Source organism: Oncorhynchus keta, chromosome 14 (genome assembly GCF_023373465.1).
Source record: "Oncorhynchus keta strain PuntledgeMale-10-30-2019 chromosome 14, Oket_V2, whole genome shotgun sequence".
Classification (NCBI taxonomy): domain Eukaryota; kingdom Metazoa; phylum Chordata; class Actinopteri; order Salmoniformes; family Salmonidae; genus Oncorhynchus; species Oncorhynchus keta.
Genome location: NC_068434.1, coordinates 2,932,160 through 2,954,221, shown reverse-complemented (window position 1 = coordinate 2,954,221; position 22,062 = coordinate 2,932,160). Strand labels below are relative to the sequence as shown.

The 22,062-nt window shown below is 45.1% G+C and overlaps 1 protein-coding gene and 1 long non-coding RNA gene across 4 annotated transcripts in view; one reads left to right on the top strand and one right to left on the bottom strand.

The window, feature by feature from the left end:
* pdzd2 (PDZ domain containing 2) overlaps positions 1–22,062 on the bottom strand; it is a 209,590-nt gene that overhangs the window by 171,573 nt on the left and 15,955 nt on the right. The window contains 4 exon segments of the mRNA XM_052462660.1: positions 13,660–14,216; positions 15,252–15,755; positions 15,894–15,991; positions 16,029–16,808. Of these exon segments, the coding sequence (XP_052318620.1) occupies positions 13,660–14,216; positions 15,252–15,398 (704 nt within the window). The 5' untranslated portion in view covers positions 15,399–15,755; positions 15,894–15,991; positions 16,029–16,808.
* LOC127907111 (uncharacterized) lies at positions 12,825–13,358 on the top strand. Of its 3 annotated transcripts, none has more exons than XR_008063244.1 (3): positions 12,825–12,965; positions 13,029–13,168; positions 13,223–13,358. It is a non-coding gene; the product is annotated as an uncharacterized LOC127907111 (long non-coding RNA). The 3 variants fall into 3 exon arrangements; XR_008063245.1 differs by having other exon boundaries at positions 13,029–13,140; positions 13,251–13,348; XR_008063246.1 differs by having other exon boundaries at positions 13,251–13,339.

The following is a 22,062-nucleotide window of genomic DNA, read 5'->3' as shown; positions in this document are numbered from 1 at the left end:
GCCATTATGGGGTATTGGGATGTCATTATGGGGTATTGGGATGTCATTATGGGGTATTGGGATGTCATTATGGGGTATTGGGATGCCATTATGGGGTATTGTGATGTCATTATGGGGTATTGGGATGCCATTATGGGGTATTGGGATGTCATTATGGGGTATTGGGATGTCATTATGGGGTATTGTGATGTCATTATGGGGTATTGTGATGTCATTATGGGGTATTGTGATGTCATTATGGGGTATTGTGATGTCATTATGGGGTATTGGGATGCCATTATGGGGTATTGTGATGTCATTATGGGGTATTGGGATGTCATTATGGGGTATTGGGATGCCATTATGGGGTATTGGGATGTCATTATGGGGTATTGGGATGTCATTATGGGGTATTGGGATGCCATTATGGGGTATTGTGATGTCATTATGGGGTATTGTGATGCCATTATGGGGTATTGTGATGCCATTATGGGGTATTGTGATGCCATTATGGGGTATTGTGATGTCATTATGGGGTATTGTGATGTCATTATGGGGTATTGGGATGTCATTATGGGGTATTGTGATGTCATTATGGGGTATTGTGATGTCATTATGGGGTATTGTGATGTCATTATGGGGTATTGTGATGTCATTATGGGGTATTGTGATGTCATTATGGGGTATTGTGATGTCATTATGGGGTATTGTGATGTCATTATGGGGTATTGGGATGTCATTATGGGGTATTGTGATGTCATTATGGGGTATTGTGATGTCATTATGGGGTATTGTGATGTCATTATGGGGTATTGTGATGTCATTATGGGGTATTGTGATGTCATTATGGGGTATTGGGATGTCATTATGGGGTATTGTGATGTCATTATGGGGTATTGTGATGCTATTATGGGGTATTGTGATGTCATTATGAGGTATTGTGATGCCATTATGGGGTATTGTGATGCTATTATGGGGTATTGTGATGTCATTATGGGGTATTGTGATGCCATTATGGGGTATTGTGATGTTATTATGGGGTATTGTGATGTCATTATGGGGTATTGTGATGTCATTATGGGGTATTGTGATGTCATTATGGGGTATTGTGATGTCATTATGGGGTATTGTGATGTCATTATGGGGTATTGTGATGCCATTATGGGGTATTGTGATGTCATTATGGGGTATTGTGATGTCATTATGGGGTATTGTGATGTCATTATGGGGTATTGTGATGTCATTATGGGGTATTGTGATGTCATTATGGGGTATTGTGATGTCATTATGGGTTATTGTGATGTCATTATGGGGTATTGTGATGTCATTATGGGGTATTGTGATGTCATTATGGGGTATTGTGATGTCATTATGGGGTATTGTGATGTCATTATGGGGTATTGTGATGTCATTATGGGGTATTGTGATGTCATTATGGGGTATTGTGATGTCATTATGGGGTATTGTGATGTCATTATGGGGTATTGTGATGTCATTATGGGGTATTGTGATGTCATTATGGGGTATTGTGATGTCATTATGGGGTATTGTGATGTCATTATGGGGTATTGGGATGTCATTATGGGGTATTGTGATGTCATTATGGGGTATTGTGATGTCATTATGGGGTATTGTGATGTCATTATGGGGTATTGTGATGTCATTATGGGGTATTGTGATGTCATTATGGGGTATTGTGATGTCATTATGGGGTATTGTGATGTCATTATGGGGTATTGTGATGTCATTATGGGGTATTGTGATGTCATTATGGGGTATTGTGATGCCATTATGGGGTATTGTGATGTCATTATGGGGTATTGTGATGCCATTATGGGGTATTGTGATGTCATTATGGGGTATTGTGATGTCATTATGGGGTATTGTGATGCCATTATGGGGTATTGTGATGTCATTATGGGGTATTGGGATGTCATTATGGGGTATTGTGATGTCATTATGGGGTATTGTGATGTCATTATGGGGTATTGTGATGTCATTATGGGGTATTGTGATGTCATTATGGGGTATTGTGATGTCATTATGGGGTATTGTGATGTCATTATGGGGTATTGTGATGTCATTATGGGGTATTGTGATGTCATTATGGGGTATTGGGATGTCATTATGGGGTATTGTGATGTCATTATGGGGTATTGTGATGTCATTATGGGGTATTGTGATGTCATTATGGGGTATTGTGATGTCATTATGGCGTATTGGGATGTCATTATGGGGTATTGTGATGTCATTATGGGGTATTGTGATGTCATTATGGGGTATTGTGATGTCATTATGGGGTATTGTGATGTCATTATGGGGTATTGTGATGTCATTATGGGGTATTGTGATGTCATTATGGGGTATTGTGATGTCATTATGGGGTATTGTGATGTCATTATGGGGTATTGTGATGTCATTATGGGGTATTGTGATGTCATTATGGGGTATTGTGATGTCATTATGGGGTATTGTGATGTCATTATTGGGTATTGTGATGTCATTATGGGGTATTGTGATGCCATTATGGGGTATTGTGATGTCATTATGGGGTATTGTGATGTCATTATGGGGTATTGTGATGTCATTATGGGGTATTGTGATGTCATTATGGGGTATTGTGATGTCATTATGGGGTATTGTGATGTCATTATGGGGTATTGTGATGCCATTATGGGGTATTGTGATGTCATTATGGGGTATTGTGATGTCATTATGGGGTATTGTGATGTCATTATGGGGTATTGTGATGTCATTATGGGGTATTGTGATGTCATTATGGGGTATTGTGATGTCATTATGGGGTATTGTGATGTCATTATGGGGTATTGTGATGTCATTATGGGGTATTGTGATGTCATTATGGGGTATTGTGATGTCATTATGGGGTATTGTGATGTCATTATGGGGTATTGTGATGTCATTATGGGGTATTGGGATGTCATTATGGGGTATTGTGATGTCATTATGGGGTATTGTGATGTCATTATGGGGTATTGTGATGTCATTATGGGGTATTGTGATGCCATTATGGGGTATTGTGATGCCATTATGGGGTATTGTGATGCCATTATGGGGTATTGTGATGTCATTATGGGGTATTGTGATGCCATTATGGGGTATTGTGATGTCATTATGGGGTATTGTGATGTCATTATGGGGTATTGTGATGCCATTATGGGGTATTGTGATGTCATTATGGGGTATTGTGATGCCATTATGGGGTATTGTGATGCCATTATGGGGTATTGTGATGTCATTATGGGGTATTGTGATGTCATTATGGGGTATTGTGATGCCATTATGGGGTATTGTGATGTCATTATGGGGTATTGTGATGTCATTATGGGGTATTGTGATGTCATTATGGGGTATTGTGATGTCATTATGGGGTATTGTGATGTCATTATGGGGTATTGTGATGTCATTATGGGGTATTGTGATGTCATTATGGGGTATTGTGATGTCATTATGGGGTATTGGGATGTCATTATGGGGTATTGTGATGTCATTATGGGGTATTGTGATGCCATTATGGGGTATTGTGATGTCATTATGGGGTATTGTGATGTCATTATGGGGTATTGGGATGTCATTATGGGGTATTGTGATGTCATTATGGGGTATTGGGATGTCATTATGGGGTATTGTGATGTCATTATGGGGTATTGTGATGTCATTATGGGGTATTGGGATGCCATTATGGGGTATTGTGATGTCATTATGGGGTATTGCGATGTCATTATGGGGTATTGGGATGTCATTATGGGGTATTGTGATGTCATTATGGGGTATTGTGATGTCATTATGGGGTATTGGGATGTCATTATGGGGTATTGGGATGTCATTATGGGGTATTGGGATGTCATTATGGGGTATTGGGATGTCATTATGGGGTATTGGGATGTCATTATGGGGTATTGGGATGTCATTATGGGGTATTGGGATGTCATTATGGGGTATTGGGATGTCATTATGGGGTATTGGGATGTCATTATGGGGTATTGGGATGTCATTATGGGGTATTGGGATGTCATTATGGGGTATTGTGATGTCATTATGGGGTATTGGGATGTCATTATGGGGTATTGGGATGTCATTATGGGGTATTGTGATGTCATTATGGGGTATTGTGATGTCATTATGGGGTATTGGGATGTCATTATGGGGTATTGGGATGTCATTATGGGGTATTGGGATGTCATTATGGGGTATTGGGATGTCATTATGGGGTATTGTGATGTCATTATGGGGTATTGGGATGTCATTATGGGGTATTGGGATGTCATTATGGGGTATTGTGATGTCATTATGGGGTATTGGGATGTCATTATGGGGTATTGTGATGTCATTATGGGGTATTGTGATGTCATTATGGGGTATTGTGATGTCATTATGGGGTATTGTGATGTCATTATGGGGTATTGTGATGTCATTATGGGGTATTGGGATGTCATTATGGGGTATTGTGATGTCATTATGGGGTATTGGGATGTCATTATGGGGTATTGTGATGTCATTATGGGGTATTGTGATGTCATTATGGGGTATTGGGATGTCATTATGGGGTATTGTGATGTCATTATGGGGTATTGTGATGTCATTATGGGGTATTGTGATGTCATTATGGGGTATTGGGATGTCATTATGGGGTATTGTGATGTCATTATGGGGTATTGTGATGTCATTATGGGGTATTGTGATGTCATTATGGGGTATTGTGATGTCATTATGGGGTATTGGGATGTCATTATGGGGTATTGTGATGTCATTATGGGGTATTGGGATGTCATTATGGGGTATTGTGATGTCATTATGGGGTATTGTGTGTAGATTGATGAGGAAAACACTTATTGTTGAATGAGTCTTTCCGAATGCACCACACATTTTTTTTCTAAAGCAAGTCTTTACATCTAGCTAAGCAGTTTTGTGCTTGAAGAAGGATTTTTAAATTAGGTTTAATAATGTGCACAAGCTCATTAGTTAGCTAGCTAGCTAACGTTAGCTTGCTAAGTGGGCCAGGCAGACACTTCATGTTATGCTAACACTAATTGCTTTACCAAGCTAGGTATCTTGCAAGATGATTAATAAAATAATTTAAATCACTGTCCATTATCCCATACTGCCAGTGCCAGTACACTTGCTAGCTGACGTTAGCTTAACGGTTAGCAACACCATTTTTCATTAGAACAACATTGCTAGCTAGTTTCTCCACTGATTCTCGGCAGCTTACAGGCAGCTGCATCATTTAAAATTAATCCATTGTGATTTAATTATAATGTTGATAGCAATGCTAGTTATCTAGTTTTGGCCATCTGGTTAGTATCAACGAGGGCTTACTAAAAAATGATAGATAGTTAGCAACAACATTAGCGCAGCTAGTTAGCTAACAATAGCTATCTACAGCAAATACAAGCCAAACAGGTTACTTACTCTATTAGATTGGTTCCCGGATCTGTGTTATGTGAACAACAAAAAGTCAATATCTCTGGTGTGTCTGAGCCCTAAGTCACCATTTTATATATATATATTATATAATATATTATATATTTGCATTAGGGCGGAGTTACTGCTCCAAGTTCCAAGTTGAATTAGTCGTATGTACAGGATACACGTGGTATACACCGTCCAATGAAAATGCTTCCTTGCAGGTTCCTTCTGGACAATACAGTAAACGGCTCAGTAGAATAGAATAAAACATTTTTTTTTAGCGTAGCAAATTATTGCACAAACATTCTAAGCAAACAAAGTAATAAGTAACGGAAGGAACCGGCAAGACGCGCCTTCCACTGCACCGCCATCTTTTAAAATAATCAACTGGTTGTCGGAGAGAAAGGAGGAGAGGAGTGCCAGCTTCACAATCTCCTGCCCTTCCTGGTATAGTCAGTCTCACAGCCCGGGGGAGAAAAGTGCCAGCTTCACAATCTCCTGCCCTTCCTGGTATAGTCAGTCTCACAGCCCGGGGAGGAAAAGTGCCAGCTTCACAATCTCCTGCCCTTCCTGGTATAGTCAGTCTCACATCCCGGGGGAGAAAAGTCTGATTTCACTCGTTCCAACTCACTTTCTTCAACTGTCTCTACCTCTCAAAAGTGTTTTATTTCTGCCCCCCCCTCCCTTCTCACCTCTCCCTCACTTTCCTCCTCTCTCTCCCTCCCTCTCTCTCATTCCCATGGCCAACAGGAGCTCTCTCTAGTAGAACCAAACCACAGTGAGCGATAGGAGAGACAGACTGTGTCTGAGTTCACCAAATAGTAGAACTCAGACACAGCCAGGCTTTGATCTCGAGACTGAGCAGCAGGGGTTTGGGGGCATGGTTTTGATCCTCGGAGTACGAATCACAGAAGTTTAAGAACACGTTGCCTGAACACTCAAACCAAACTCTTTGGCTTTCTCTCTGTCCAGTAAATCGTCCTGGGGGCCTGAGTACAACATTTATGAGAAAACCAAGGAAAATATGCCATTTAAATTGTGTGAGACCAGTATTAGAAGCTGTTCAACAGTCTGATGGTAATAGAAGCTGTTCAACAGTCTGATGGTAATAGAAGCTGTTCAACAGTCTGATGGTGATAGAAGCTGTTCAACAGTCTGATGGTGATAGAAGCTGTTCAACAGTCTGATGGTGATAGAAGCTGTTCAACAGTCTGATGGTAATAGAAGCTGTTCAACAGTCTGATGGTAATAGAAGCTGTTCAACAGTCTGATGGTGATAGAAGCTGTTCATCTCTGTCTGATGGTAATAGAAGCTGTTTAACAGTCTGATGGTATTAGAAGCTGTTCAACAGTCTGATGGTGATAGAAGCTGTTTAACAGTCTGATGGTAATAGAAGCTGTTCAACAGTCTGATGGTAATAGAAGCTGTTCAACAGACTGATGGTGATAGAAGCTGTTCAACAGTCTGATGGTAATAGAAGCTGTTCAGTCTGATGGTGATAGAAGCTGTTCAACAGTCTGATGGTGATAGAAGCTGTTCAACAGTCTGATGGTGATAGAAGCTGTTTAACAGTCTGATGGTGATAGAAGCTGTTCAACAGTCTGATGGTAATGAAGCTGTTCAACAGTCTGATGGTGATAGAAGCTGTTTAACAGTCTGATGGTGATAGAAGCTGTTCAACAGTCTGATGGATGGTAGAAGCTGTTCAACAGTCTAGATGGTAATAGAAGCTGTTCAACAGTCTGATGGTAATAGAAGCTGTTCAACAGTCTGATGGTAATAGAAGCTGTTCAACAGTCTGATGGTGATAGAAGCTGTTCAACAGTCTGATGGTAATAGAAGCTGTTCAACAGTCTGATGGTGATAGAAGCTGTTCAACAGTCTGATGGTGATAGAAGCTGTTCAACAGTCTGATGGTAATAGAAGCTGTTCAACAGTCTGATGGTCTGGTAATCTCTCAGCTCTGATGCCCCTGTACAGTCTCCGTCTAGATGGTAGTACCTGTACAGTCTCTGTCTAGATGGTAGTACCTGTACAGTCTCTGTCTAGATGGTAGTACCTGTACAGTCTCTGTCTAGATGGTAGTACCTGTACAGTCTCTGTCTAGATGGTAGTACCTGTACAGTCTCTGTCTAGATGGTAGTACCTGTACAGTCTCTGCCTAGATGGTAGTACCTGTACAGTCTCTGTCTAGATGGTAGTACCTGTACAGTCTCTGTCTAGATGGTAGTACCTGTACAGTCTCTGTCTAGATGGTAGTACCTGTACAGTCTCTGTCTAGATGGTAGTACCTGTACAGTCTCTGTCTAGATGGTAGTACCTGTACAGTCTCTGCCTAGATGGTAGTACCTGTACAGTCTCTGTCTAGATGGTAGTACCTGTACAGTCTCTGTCTAGATGGTAGTACCTGTACAGTCTCTGTCTAGATGGTAGTACCTGTACAGTCTCTGTCTAGATGGTAGTACCTGTACAGTCTCTGTCTAGATGGTAGTACCTGTACAGTCTCTGTCTAGATGGTAGTACCTGTACAGTCTCTGTCTAGATGGTAGTACCTGTACAGTCTCTGTCTAGATGGTAGTACCTGTACAGTCTCTGTCTAGATGGTAGTACCTGTAGAGTCTCTGTCTAGATGGTAGTACCTGTACAGTCTCCTACTACTCATCCTAACAGATTACTGATGACCACTGCAGTTGTCACTTCCCAATAAAGAGTGGAACCATGTTTGGTTTCTATGCCGTCTCCCTCTCTCCCCCACTCCTCTCTCCACCTCTCCACCTCTCTCTCCCCCACTCCTCTCTCTCTCCTCTCCACCTCTCTCTCCCCCACTCCTCTCTCCTCCTCTCTCTCCCCCACTCCTCTCTCCTCCTCTCCACCTCTCTCTCCCCCACTCCTCTCTCCTCCTCTCCCCCTCCACCTCTCTCTCCCCCACTCCTCTCCCACCTCTCCCCCACTCCTCTCTCCCCACCTCTCTCTCCCCCACTCCTCTCTCTCCTCCCTCTCCACCTCTCCTCTCTCCTCCTCCCTCCCTCTCCTCCTCCTCTCCCTCCACCTCTCTCTCCCTCCTCCACCTCGCTCTCCCCCACTCCTCTCTCCTCCTCTCCACCTCTCTCCCCCCCACTCCTCTCTCCTCCTCTCCACCTCTCTCTCCCCAAATTTCAGGGCGGCAGGTAGCCTGTCGCCCCGAAAGTGGTTAGAGTGTTGGGCCAGTAACTGGCAGGTTGCAAGATCAAATCCCCGAGCTGACAAGGTACACTCCTCTCTCCTTATATCTCTCTCTCACCCACTTCTCTCTCCTTATATCTCCCTCTCCCCCTCTCCTCTCTCCTTATATCTCCCTCTCCCCCACTCCTCTCTCCTTATATCTCCCTCACCTCCCTTCTCCTGGTCACCTCCACCCACACCCCTCTCCTTACTCCCTCCCTCTCTCCCTCCTACTCCCCCCTCTCTCCCTCTCTCAATAGGTTTATTTACCTCTAGCCAACTCAGAAGAGTTAAGTACCGTCGCTTATATGTGAATTAACATTTGGAGCATATCAGGAGCATCTGATATCATCTTTCCCTGGATCCTGACCAGTCTACCAGTCCCTGCCACTGAAAAACATGATGCTGCCACCACCATGCTTCACCGTAGGGATGGTGACAGGTTTCCTCCAGACATGATGCTGCCACCACCATGCTTCACCGTAGGGATGGTGACAGGTTTCCTCCAGACATGATGCTGCCACCACCATGCTTCACCGTAGGGATGGTGACAGGTTTCCTCCAGACATGATGCTGCCACCACCATGCTTCACCGTAGGGATGGTGACAGGTTTCCTCTAGACGTGATGCTGCCCCCACCATGCTTCACTGTAGGTATGGTGCCAGGTTTCCTCCAGACATGATGCTGCCACCACCATGCTTCACCGTAGGGATGGTGCCAGGTTTCCTCTAGACGTGATGCTGCCCCCACCATGCTTCACTGTAGGTATGGTGCCAGGTTTCCTCTAGACGTGATGCTTGGCATTCAGGCCAAAGAGTTCAATCTTAGTTTCATCAGGCCAGTCGAGGGTTGTGAATACCTTTCGAAGGCACTGTATGATGGTAATCAATGGTAACTTTGGTCATTTCTACTTGAACTTTAAAAAAAGATTGGTTCATAAATAGTTTAGATTTTTTTATACATCTGTGTCCATACTGTCCATGAGTTTCTAGAAGATTCGGTTTAAGAGAAAATAGCATCTAATCAATAATGGCATAATTTTTAATTACATCTACAACTTTTAACTATTTACTTTTTTTCCACAAATGCCACGAGTTTCACACCAAAACAACAAATACATATCGACAAATAAATGATTTTAAAAAAGCGTGACAAAATATAAAGGATATTACATGCTGAAACCCTCATTTACGACTCCAACACCATCATTAAGTTTGCTGATGACAACAGGGGTAGGCCTGATCACTGACAACGATGAGACAACCTGTAGGGAGGAGGTCAGAGACCTGACAGTGTGGTGCCAGGACAACAATCTCTCCCTCAACGTGACCAAGACAAAAGGAGATGATCATGGAGTACAGGAAAAGGAGGGCCGAGCATGCCCACATTAACATCGACAGGGCTGTGGTGAAGCAGGTCGAGAGCTTCAAGTTCCTGTTGTGTCCACATCGCCAACAAACTATCACGGTCCAAACACACCAAGGCAGTCGTGAAGAGGGCACGACAACGCCTATTCCCCCTCAGGAGACTGAAAAGATTTGGCATGGGTCATTTGATCCTCAAAAGATATACAGGCGCACCATCGAGAGCATCCTGACTGGTTGCATCACCGCCTGGTATGGTAACTGTTTGGCCTCCGACCGTAAGGCTCTACAGAGGGTAGTGCGTACAGCCAAGTACATCACTGAGGCCAAGCTTCCTGCCATCAGGGACCTATATACAAGGCGGTGTCAGAGGAAGGCCCTAAAAATTGTCTGAGATTCCAGTCACCAAAGTCATGTATTTGTTGTCTCTGCTTCCGCACGGCAAGCGGTACCGGAGCACCAAGTCTAGGACCAAAAGGCTCCGTAGCGCCAAGTCTAGGACCAAAAGACTCCTTAGCGCCAAGTCTAGGACCAAAAGGCTCCGTAGCGCCAAGTCTAGGACCAAAAGGCTCCGTAGCGCCATGTCTAGAACCAAAAGACTCCGTAGCGCCAAGTCTAGAACCAAAAGACTCCTTAGCGCCAAGTCTAGGACCAAAAGGCTCCGTAGCGCCAAGTCTAGAACCAAAAGGCTCCGTAGCGCCAAGTCTAGAACCAAAAGGCTCCGTAGCGCCAAGTCTAGAACCAAAAGGCTCCGTAGCGCCAAGTCTAGAACCAAAAGGCTCCGTAGCGCCAAGTCTAGAACCAAAAGGCTCCGTAGCGCCAAGTCTAGAACCAAAAGGCTCCGTAGCGCCAAGTCTAGGACCAAAAGGCTCCGTAGCGCCAAGTCTAGGACCAAAAGGCTCCGTAGCGCCAAGTCTAGAACCAAAAGGCTCCGTAGCGCCAAGTCTAGGACCAAAAGGCTCCGTAGCGCCAAGTCTAGGACCAAAAGGCTCCGTAGCGCCAAGTCTAGGACCAAAAGGCTCCGTAGCGCCAAGTCTAGGACCAAAAGGCTCCGTAGCGCCAAGTCTAGAACCAAAAGGCTCTTTAACAGCTTCTACCCCATCAGACTGCTGAACAATTAATCACATGGCCACAGGACTATTATATTATGTTTTATACACTGCTGCTACTCGCTGTTAATTATCTCTTCAGGTACACATGTACCTGTGTTGTCATTCTGGATGGCCAGATAGCTAGCAACAATGACCAACTGCCACGAGGGGGAATCGTAAGTGACCCGTATTAGCTAGTTTAATCTTGTCCTCGATACCATGTCGTGTTTTGACTGACTGTCAAGTCAATGCTAATACGGCTACAATTCGCTAGCTAGCTAACCAACAACTGTAACTATGTATTTGAGAGACATCAAGTGCTCATTGTTTTCAATAAACAAGAATGCTGCTCATCATCAACAGACACAGATACATCACAGGTTTATAATTTTGGAAATGGAATGATAATATGATGTGGTCAGACAGATGTCCAGTTGCTTTATGAAATTTAAAAAAGATTCGATTTTAATAATATTTATATTTCCAGAAGCTTTTCATGTCACTGTCCTCTTGGTCAAGCCAATGTATAACGTAACTAACGTAACTAACGTGGAACCTTGGACTTGCTGTCAAGTCATAGCAGGACTACAACATGTCACGTCCTTATACTGTCCTCAATGTTATAATACTGTCCTCAATGTTATAATACTGTCCTCAATGTTATAATACTGTCCTCAATGTTATAATACTGTCCTCAATGTTATAATACTGTCCTCAATGTCATAATACTGTCCTCACATTAACATCCTAATACTGTCCTCAATGTTATAATACTGTCCTCAATGTCATAATACTGTCCTCAATGTTATAATACTGTCCTCAATGTTATAATACTGTCCTCAATGTCATAATACTGTCCTCACATTAACATCATAATACTGTCCTCACATTAACATCATAATACTGTCCTCACATTAACATCATAATACTGTCCTCAATGTTATAATACTGTCCTCAATGTTATAATACTGTCCTCAATGTTATAATACTGTCCTCACATTAACATCCTAATACTGTCCTCAATGTTATAATACTGTCCTCAATGTTATAATACTGTCCTCACATTAACATCATAATACTGTCCTCACATTAACATCATAATACTGTCCTCAATGTTATAATACTGTCCTCAATGTCATAATACTGTCCTCAATGTTATAATACTGTCCTCAATGTTATAATACTGTCCTCAATGTTATAATACTGTCCTCAATGTTATAATACTGTCCTCACATTAACATCATAATACTGTCCTCACATTAACATCGTAATACTGTCCTCAATGTTATAATACTGTCCTCAATGTTATAATACTGTCCTCAATGTTATAATACTGTCCTCAATGTTATAATACTGTCCTCAATGTTATAATACTGTCCTCACATTAACATCATAATACTGTCCTCAATGTTATAATACTGTCCTCACATTAACATCATAATACTGTCCTCAATGTTATAATACTGTCCTCACATTAACATCCTAATACTGTCCTCAATGTTATAATACTGTCCTCACATTAACATCATAATACTGTCCTCAATGTTATAATACTGTCCTCAATGTTATAATACTGTCCTCAATGTTATAATACTGTCCTCACATTAACATCATAATACTGTCCTCAATGTTATAATACTGTCCTCACATTAACATCATAATACTGTCCTCACATTAACATCATAATACTGTCCTCACATTAACATATTTGCTCAGAGACAGAACTGTAGGTTCTCCCTCTCAGACAGTCAGGGGTAGGTTCTCTCTCTCAGACAGTCAGGGGTAGGTTCTCCCTCTCAGACAGTCAGGGGTAGGATCTCTCTCTCAGACAGTAAGGGGCAGGTTCTCCCTCTCAGACAGTAAGGGGCAGGTTCTCCCTCTCAGACAGTCAGGGGTAGGTTCTCCCTCTCAGACAGTCAGTTCTCCCTCTCAGACAGTCAGGGGTAGGTTCTCCCTCTCAGGTTCTCCCTCTCAGACAGTCAGGGGCAGGTTCTCCCTCTCAGACAGTCAGGGGCAGGTTCTCCCTCTCAGACAGTCAGGGGTAGGTTCTCCCTCTCAGACAGTCAGGGGCAGGTTCTCCCTCTCAGACAGTCAGGGGTAGGTTCTCCTCTCAGACAGTCAGGGGCAGGTTCTCCCTCTCAGACAGTCAGGGTAGGTTCTCCCTCTCAGACAGTCAGGGGTAGGTTCTCCCTCTCAGACAGTCAGGGGCAGGTTCTCCCTCTCAGACAGTCAGGGGCAGGTTCTCCCTCTCAGACAGTCAGGGGTAGGTTCTCCCTCTCAGACAGTTAGGGGTAGGTTCTCCCTCTCAGACAGTCAGGAGTAACAATCCTGGAAGTGAGGAGGGAACAGGGAGCTGTCTAACGTGGCCTAGTTTACTTTAGAGCAGATTAATGCCCTCAGTCTGTTTGGCCAGACAGAATCATTCTGCGGCTGGTTGGCAGTGGATAGAAAGAGGGAGAGAGAGAGAGGGGGGAGAGAGGGAGAGAGAGAGAGAGAGAGAGGGGGAGGAGAGAGTGGGAGAGAGGGGGGGAGAGAGAGGGGGAGAGAGGGGGGGGAGAGTGGGAGATGTATTATTATTATAAACCCTCCTACCTGGCTCCCGTGACGTCGACGCCCACCATCAGCTGACCGTTGAGTGACAGCAACTCGTCTCGTAGTTTAATTCTACCGCACCTCGCCGCCGGACTTCTCTTCCTCACCTCCGTCACCCAGATACACCCCACGTCCAACACGGGTCCCTGATCCCCCTTCCTCCTCCTCCTCCCTCCTCCCTTCTTCCTGTTCTCCCCCTCCGGATCCCCGAATATCGGGATGTTACCGAAACTCAGTCCCAGCTCTGCCCCGTCCCCCTCCCTCTTGGTGAGACACACGGCTCGCACCTCCGCGTCCACACCTCCGCCCGGCATTGTGGGTCGTGCCACGACGTTGGGCTCTTCGTCCTCGGTGAAGTTGAGCTGAATGTATTCCATCAGCTTCTGTATAGAGGCCTGACATAGAGACATGTCTCCGCTGGTACTGTCGCTGACCGTGCCGTCACTGTTGACCGTGCCGTCACTGTTGACCGTGCCGTCACTGTTGACCGTGCCGTCACTGTTGACCGTGCCGTCACTGTTGACCGTGCCGCAGGCATCCACCTCGTGTTCTGACTCCTGGTAGAAGGAAGAGATAGAAAACTACATTTAAAATGTCTCTCATTCCACAATATTACAGTAATTAACATAATTACAGATTAAAACCCCACATTGTCGACTCCTGACCAGTCAAGAGTTTGAGACACCGCAATCATTTATTTTTATTTTGTATTTATTTCACTTTTATTTAACCAGGTAGGCTAGTTGAGAACACCTTTATTTAACCAGGTAGGCCAGTTGAGAACACCTTTATTTAACCAGGTAGGCCAGTTGAGAACACCTTTATTTAACCAGGTAGGCCAGTTGAGAACACCTTTATTTAATCAGGTAGGCTAGTTGAGAACACCTTTATTTAACCAGGTAGGCAAGTTGAGAACACCTTTATTTAATCAGAACACCTTTATTTAATCAGGTAGGCCAGTTGAGAACACCTTTATTTATCCAGGTAGGCCAGTTGAGAACACCTTTATTTAATCAGGTTTATTTAACCAGGCCAGTTGAGAACACCTTTATTTAACCAGGTAGGCTTATCCAGGTAGGCCAGTTGAGAACACCTTTATTTAACCAGGTAGGCCAGTTGAGAACACCTTTATTTATCCAGGTAGGCCAGTTGAGAACACCTTTATTTAACCAGGTAGGCCAGTTGAGAACACCTGTATTTAACCAGGTAGGCCAGTTGAGAACACCTTTAACCAGGTAGGCTAGTTGAGAACACCTTTATTTAACCAGGTAGGCCAGTTGAGATCACCTTTATTTAACCAGGTAGGCCAGTTGAGAACACCTTTATTTAACCAGGTAGGCCAGTTGAGAACACCTTTATTTAAATAGGCCATGGTGGCAAAGTAATTACAATATAGCAGATTAACACTGGAGTGATAGATGTGCAGATGATGATGATGTGCAAGTAGAAATACTGGTGTGCAAAAGAGCAGTAAAGTAAGTAAAAACAATATGGGGATGAGGTAGATTGGGTGGGCTATTTACAGATGGGCTATGTACACTACAATACTGGATCCAGGTATAATACATCGTCTATATGCATTTATGACAAACCTGGTAAGAGTCTTGGTCTGGGTCTCTGCTGATGGTGGACTGCTGGTCTGGGTCTCCATAGTTGTCCTGGTCCCTGGTCTGTACCCCCAGGAGCCAGTCCTCCAACAGGGGGAGGTGGCTCAGGGCGTTCTCCTTGGTGATGGGCATCGTGGCTGGGGCTGGGCCAGACCAGAGCCCCCCTGCATCCTGGGTTGATAGGCCCCTATAGAGCCCTCACATTCAACTCTGGACCTCAAAGACAGTTCCACTGATTTTTTTTCATTTTCACCAGGTGGGTGATTCCCCTCTAATCAGGGACTGGTTTAGACCTGGGACACCAGGTGGGTGATTCCCCTCTAATCAGGGACTGATTTAGACCTGGGACACCAGGTGGGTGATTCCCCTCTAATCAGGGACTGATTTAGACCTGGGACACCAGGTGGGTGATTCCCCTCTAATCAGGGACTGATTTAGACCTGGGACACCAGGTGGGTGATTCCCCTCTAATCAGGGACTGATTTAGACCTTGGGTGATTCCCCTGGGACACCAGGTGGGTGATTCCCCTCTAATCAGGGACTGATTTAGGGATTCCCCTCTAATCAGGGACTGATTTAGACCTGGGACACCAGGTGGGTGATTTCTAATCAGGGACTGATTTAGACCTGGGACACCAGGTGGGTGATTCCCCTCTAATCAGGGACTGATTTAGACCTGGGACACCAGGTGGGTGATTCCCCTCTAATCAGGGACTGATTTAGACCTGGGACATTCCCCTCTAATCAGGGACTGATTTAGACCTGGGACACCAGGTGGGTGATTCCCCTCTAATCAGGGACTGATTTAGACCTGGGACACCAGGTGGGTGATTCCCCTCTAATCAGGGACTGATTTAGACCTGGGACACCAGGTGGGTGATTCCCCTCTAATCAGGGACTGATTTAGACCTGGGACATCAGGCGGCTGTAATTCATGATCAGGTAGAACAGAGGACAAGCAGGCTCCGAACCTCGTAGGGGTCAGAGTTGAACACCACTGCTCTAGGGGCACCGTACGTGGGCGAGTGAGTAGAGCCGGGTCTGGCGTCAGTCTATCAGAGTACAGATAGACTAGGACACAGGGAGTTTAGTGGACTGAGGCTGCCTCATCTCATCTAGCAGCGTGTTAGAACAACGGGTTAGAGTGAAAACCCCTGGACGTCAGAGAGATCTGAAAAGTTTGAGTGTGTGTGAGTGAGTCTGCCGCAGTCCCCATCGGCAACCCCACGGCCATGATGTCACCACCCAGGAACAAACCAGAGCTGTAAGGGAAGTGTGTGTGTGTGTGTGTGGTGTGGTGTGGTGTGGTGTGGTGTGGTGTGGTGTGGTGTGGTGTGGTGTGTGTGTGTGTGTGTGTGTGTGTGTCGGCTCCCTACACTCTAAGGGGTAACTGGAGAGAGCGGAGAGCCATTATCCGCTTGGCTGGCAGGGTTCCGGGACCAGGCGGGGTGTAAATATCCCATAATTGAGACTGATGAGGGAGAAGGGTGTCCGTGCTCACACCCGGGGTACTGGGGAGCGTCAGGTTCACGCCTCATTCACCTAAAAACAAAGTAGAAAAGTCCACATCAGAGAAGTTATAGTGTACATGCCAAATGGCATCCTATGCACTATACAGTCCATGGGCTCTGGTCTAAAGTAGTGCACACTACAGGACCCTGGTCTAAAGTAGTGTACTATACAGGGCCCTGGTCTAAAGTAGTGTACTATATAGGACCCTGGTCTAAAGTAGTGTACTATATAGGGCCCTGGTCTAAAGTAGTGCACTATACAGGGCCCTGGTCTAAAGTAGTGTACTATATAGGGCCCTGGTCTAAAGTAGTGTACTATACAGGGCCCTGGTCTAAAGTAGTGTACTATACAGGGCTCTGGTCTAAAGTAGTGCACTATATAGGGCCCTGGTCTAAAGTAGTGTACTATACAGGGCTCTGGTCTAAAGTAGTGTACTATACAGGGCTCTGGTCTAAAGTAGTGTACTATACAGGGCTCTGGTCTAAAGTAGTGTACTATACAGGACCCTGGTCTAAAGTAGTGTACTATACAGGGCCCTGGTCTAAAGTAGTGTACTATATAGGGCTCTGGTCTAAAGTAGTGTACTATACAGGGCTCTGGTCTAAAGTAGTGTACTATATAGGGCCCTTGTCTAAAGTAGTGTACTATATAGGGCTCTGGTCTAAAGTAGTGCACTATATAGGGCCCTGGTCTAAAGTAGTGTACTATACAGGGCTCTGGTCTAAAGTAGTGTACTATACAGGGCCCTGGTCTAAAGTAGTGCACTATATAGGGCCCTGGTCTAAAGTAGTGTACTATATAGGGCCCTGGTCTAAAGTAGTGTACTATACAGGGCCCTGGTCTAAAGTAGTGTACTATATAGGGCTCTGGTCTAAAGTAGTGTACTATATAGGGTCCTGGTCTAAAGTAGTGTACTATACAGTCCATGGGCTCTGGTCTAAAGTAGTGTACTATATAGGGCCCTGGTCTAAAGTAGTGCACTATATAGGGCCCTGGTCTAAAGTAGTGTACTATACAGGGCCCTGGTCTAAAGTAGTGTACTATATAGGGCTCTGGTCTAAAGTAGTGTACTATACAGGGCTCTGGTCTAAAGTAGTGTACTATACAGGGTCCTGGTCTAAAGTAGTGTACTATATAGGGCCCTGGTCTAAAGTAGTGTACTATACAGGACTCTGGTCTAAAGTAGTGTACTATACAGGGTCCTGGTCTAAAGTAGTGTACTATATAGGGCCCTGGTCTAAAGTAGTGTACTATACAGGGCTCTGGTCTAAAGTAGTGTACTATACAGGGCTCTGGTCTAAAGTAGTGCACTATACAGGGCTCTGGTCTAAAGTAGTGCACTATACAGGGCTCTGGTCTAAAGTAGTGTACTATACAGGGCTCTGGTCTAAAGTAGTGTACTATACAGGGCTCTGGTCTAAAGTAGTGTACTATACAGGGCTCTGGTCTAAAGTAGTGTACTATACAGGGCTCTGGTCTAAAGTAGTGTACTATACAGGGCTCTGGTCTAAAGTAGTGCACTATACAGGGCTCTGGTCTAAAGTAGTGTACTATACAGGGCTCTGGTCTAAAGTAGTGTACTATACAGGGCCCTGGTCTAAAGTAGTGTACTATACAGGGCTCTGGTCTGCGTCAAGGCAAAGGACGGCTCTTTGAAGAATCTCAAATATAAAATATATATGTTGATTTGTTTAACACTTGTTTTGGTTCCAACATGATTCCATATGTGTTATTTCATAGTTGTGATGTCTTCACTATTATTCTACAATGTAGAAAATAGTAAAAAATAAAGAGAAACCCTGGAATGAGCAGGTGTGTCCAAACTTTTAACCGATAGTGTATATATTTTACTCAGTGTCAACAACAGACGGATGGATGGATGCTGAGAGACAGACCCCAGGAATGACTCACTCTCTCAACAGACACATTGATATTTAGACAGTTTTATTTACTGTCTATGGTGGGTAAGGTGATGTCCCAGACAGTGACCCAGCAACAAAGCCCACCCAGACTCTGAAATGACAGTGTCACAGGATTAGTGACCCCTCCTCTCTGACCTCCTCTCCTCTCTGACCTCCTCTCCTCCTCCTGTACTCCTCTCTGAACTCCTCGTCTCTGACCTCCTCCTCTCTGACCTCCTCCTGTACTCCTCTCTGAACTCCTCTCTGAACTCCTCTCCTCTCTGACCTCCTCTCCTCCTCCTGTACTCATCTCTGTCCTCCTCGTCTCTGAACTCCTCGTCTCTGACCTCCTCGTCTCCTCCTCCTGTACTCCTCCTCTCTGATCTCCTCCTCTCTGACCTCCTCTCCTCCTCCTGTACTCCTCTCTGTCCTCCTCCTCTCTGAACTCCTCCTCTCTGAACTCCTCCTTTCCTCCTCCTGTACTCCTCCTCTCTGAACTCCTGTACTCCTCCTCTCTGAACTCCTCTCCTCCTCCTGAACTCCTCCTCTCTGACCTCCTGTACTCCTCTCTGTCCTCCTCCTCTCTGTCCTCCTCCTCTCTGTCCTCCTCCTCTCTGAACTCCTCCTCTCTGAACTCCTCCTCTCTGAACTCCTCCTCTCTGACCTCCTCCTCTCTGACCTCCTCCTCTCTGACCTCCTCCTCTCTGACCTCCTCCTCTCTGACCTCCTCCTCCTGAACTCCTCTCCTCCTCCTGTACTCCTCTCTGACCTCCTCCTCTCTGACCTCCTCCTCTCTGTCCTCCTCCTCCTGACCTCCTCCTCTCTGTCCTCCTCCTCTCTGTCCTCCTCCTCTCTGAACTCCTCCTCTCTGAACTCCTCCTCTGAACTCCTCTCCTCCTCCTGAACTCCTCTCTGTCCTCCTCCTCTCTGACCTCCTCCTCTCTGACCTCCTCCTCTCTGACCTCCTCCTCTCTGACCTCCTCCTCTCTGACCTCCTCCTCTCTGACCTCCTCTCCTCTCTCCTATTTATTTCCTAACACCCCAAACCATCACACTACCACCACCATGGTGTGGCAGTAATGCAGTTAGGTTTTCAACCAGACATAACAGGACCCATGTCGTCCTAAAAGTTCCCCCTTTTGACCAGAGACCATTCCTCCAGGAGGCTTGACCATCACCCAAACGCCCACTTTCTGGACGGTCCCGTTATGTCTGGTTGAAAACCAAACACTGCATTCCACAGTAAGAACCTCATACCATTGATAATGCTGGTAGTGATAACACCCTCCCCTACAGTGTGATAATGCTGGTAGTGATAACACCCTCCCCTACAGTGTGATAATGCTGGTAGTGATAACACCCCCCCTACAGTGTGATAATGCTGGTAGTGATAACACCCTCCCTACAGTGTGATAATGCTGGTAGTGATAACACCCTCCCCTACAGTGTGATAATGCTGGTAGTGATAACACCCTCCTACAGTGTGATAATGCTGGTAGTGATAACACCCTCCTACAGTGTGATAATGCTGGTAGTGATAACACCCTCCCCTACAGTGTGATAATGCTGGTAGTGATAACACCCTCCCTACAGTGTGATAATGCTGGTAGTGATAACACCCTCCCTACAGTGTGATAATGCTGGTAGTGATAACACCCTCCCTACAGTGTGATAATGCTGGTAGTGATAACACCCTCCTCCTACAGTGTGATAATGCTGGTAGTGATAACCCCTCCCTACAGTGTGATAATGCTGGTAGTGATAACACCCTCCCTACAGTGTGATAATGCTGGTAGTGATAACCCCCCCTACAGTGTGATAATGCTGGGAGTGATAACTCCCCTACAGTGTGATAATGCTGTAGTGATAACACCTCCCCTACAGTGTGATAATGCTGGTAGTGATAACACCCTCCTACAGTGTGATAATGCTGGTAGTGATAACACCCTCCCCTACAGTGTGATAATGCTGGTAGTGATAACACCCTCCCTACAGTGTGATAATGCTGGTAGTGATAACACCCTCCTACAGTGTGATAATGCTGGTAGTGATAACACCTCCCCTACAGTGTGATAATGCTGGTAGTGATAACACCCTCCCTACAGTGTGATAATGCTGGTAGTGATAACACCCTCCCTACAGTGTGATAATGCTGGTAGTGATAACACCCCCTCAGTGTGATAATGCTGGGAGTGATAACACCCTCCTAGTGTGATAATGCTGTAGTGATAACACCCTCCTACAGTGTGATAATGCTGGTAGTGATAACACCCCCTACAGTGTGATAATGCTGGTAGTGATAACACCCTCCCCTACAGTGTGATAATGCTGTAGTGATAACACCCTCCCTACAGTGTGATAATGCTGGTAGTGAAACACCCTCCCTACAGTGTGATAATGCTGGTAGTGATAACACCCTCCCTACAGTGTGATAATGCTGGTAGTGATAACACCCTCCCCTACAGTGTGATAATGCTGGTAGTGATAACACCCTCCCTACAGTGTGATAATGCTGGTAGTGATAACACCCTCCCTACAGTGTGATAATGCTGGTAGTGATAACACCCCCCTACAGTGTGATAATGCTGGGAGTGATAACACCCTCCCCTACAGTGTGATAATGCTGTAGTGATAACACCCTCCCCTACAGTGTGATAATGCTGTAGTGATAACACCCTCCCTACAGTGTGATAATGCTGGTAGTGATAACACCCTCCCCTACAGTGTGATAATGCTGGTAGTGATAACACCCCCTACAGTGTGATAATGCTGGTAGTGATAACACCCTCCCCTACAGTGTGATAATGCTGGTAGTGATAACACCCCCCCTACAGTGTGATAATGCTGGTAGTGATAACACCCCCCCTACAGTGTGATAATGCTGGTAGTGATAACACCCTCCCCTACAGTGTGATAATGCTGGTAGTGATTAACACCCTCCCCTACAGTGTGATAATGCTGGTAGTGATAACACCCTCCCCTACAGTGTGATAATGCTGGTAGTGATAACACCCTCCCCTACAGTGTGATAATGCTGGTAGTGATAACACCCTCCCTACAGTGTGATAATGCTGGTAGTGATAACACCCTCCCCTACAGTGTGATAATGCTGGTAGTGATAACACCCCCCCTACAGTGTGATAATGCTGGTAGTGATAACACCCCCCCTACAGTGTGATAATGCTGGTAGTGATAACACCCTCCCCTACAGTGTGATAATGCTGGTAGTGATAACACCCCCCCTACAGTGTGATAATGCTGGTAGTGATAACACCCTCCCTACAGTGTGATAATGCTGGTAGTGATAACACCCTCCCCTACAGTGTGATAATGCTGGTAGTGATAACACCCTCCCCTACAGTGTGATAATGCTGGTAGTGATA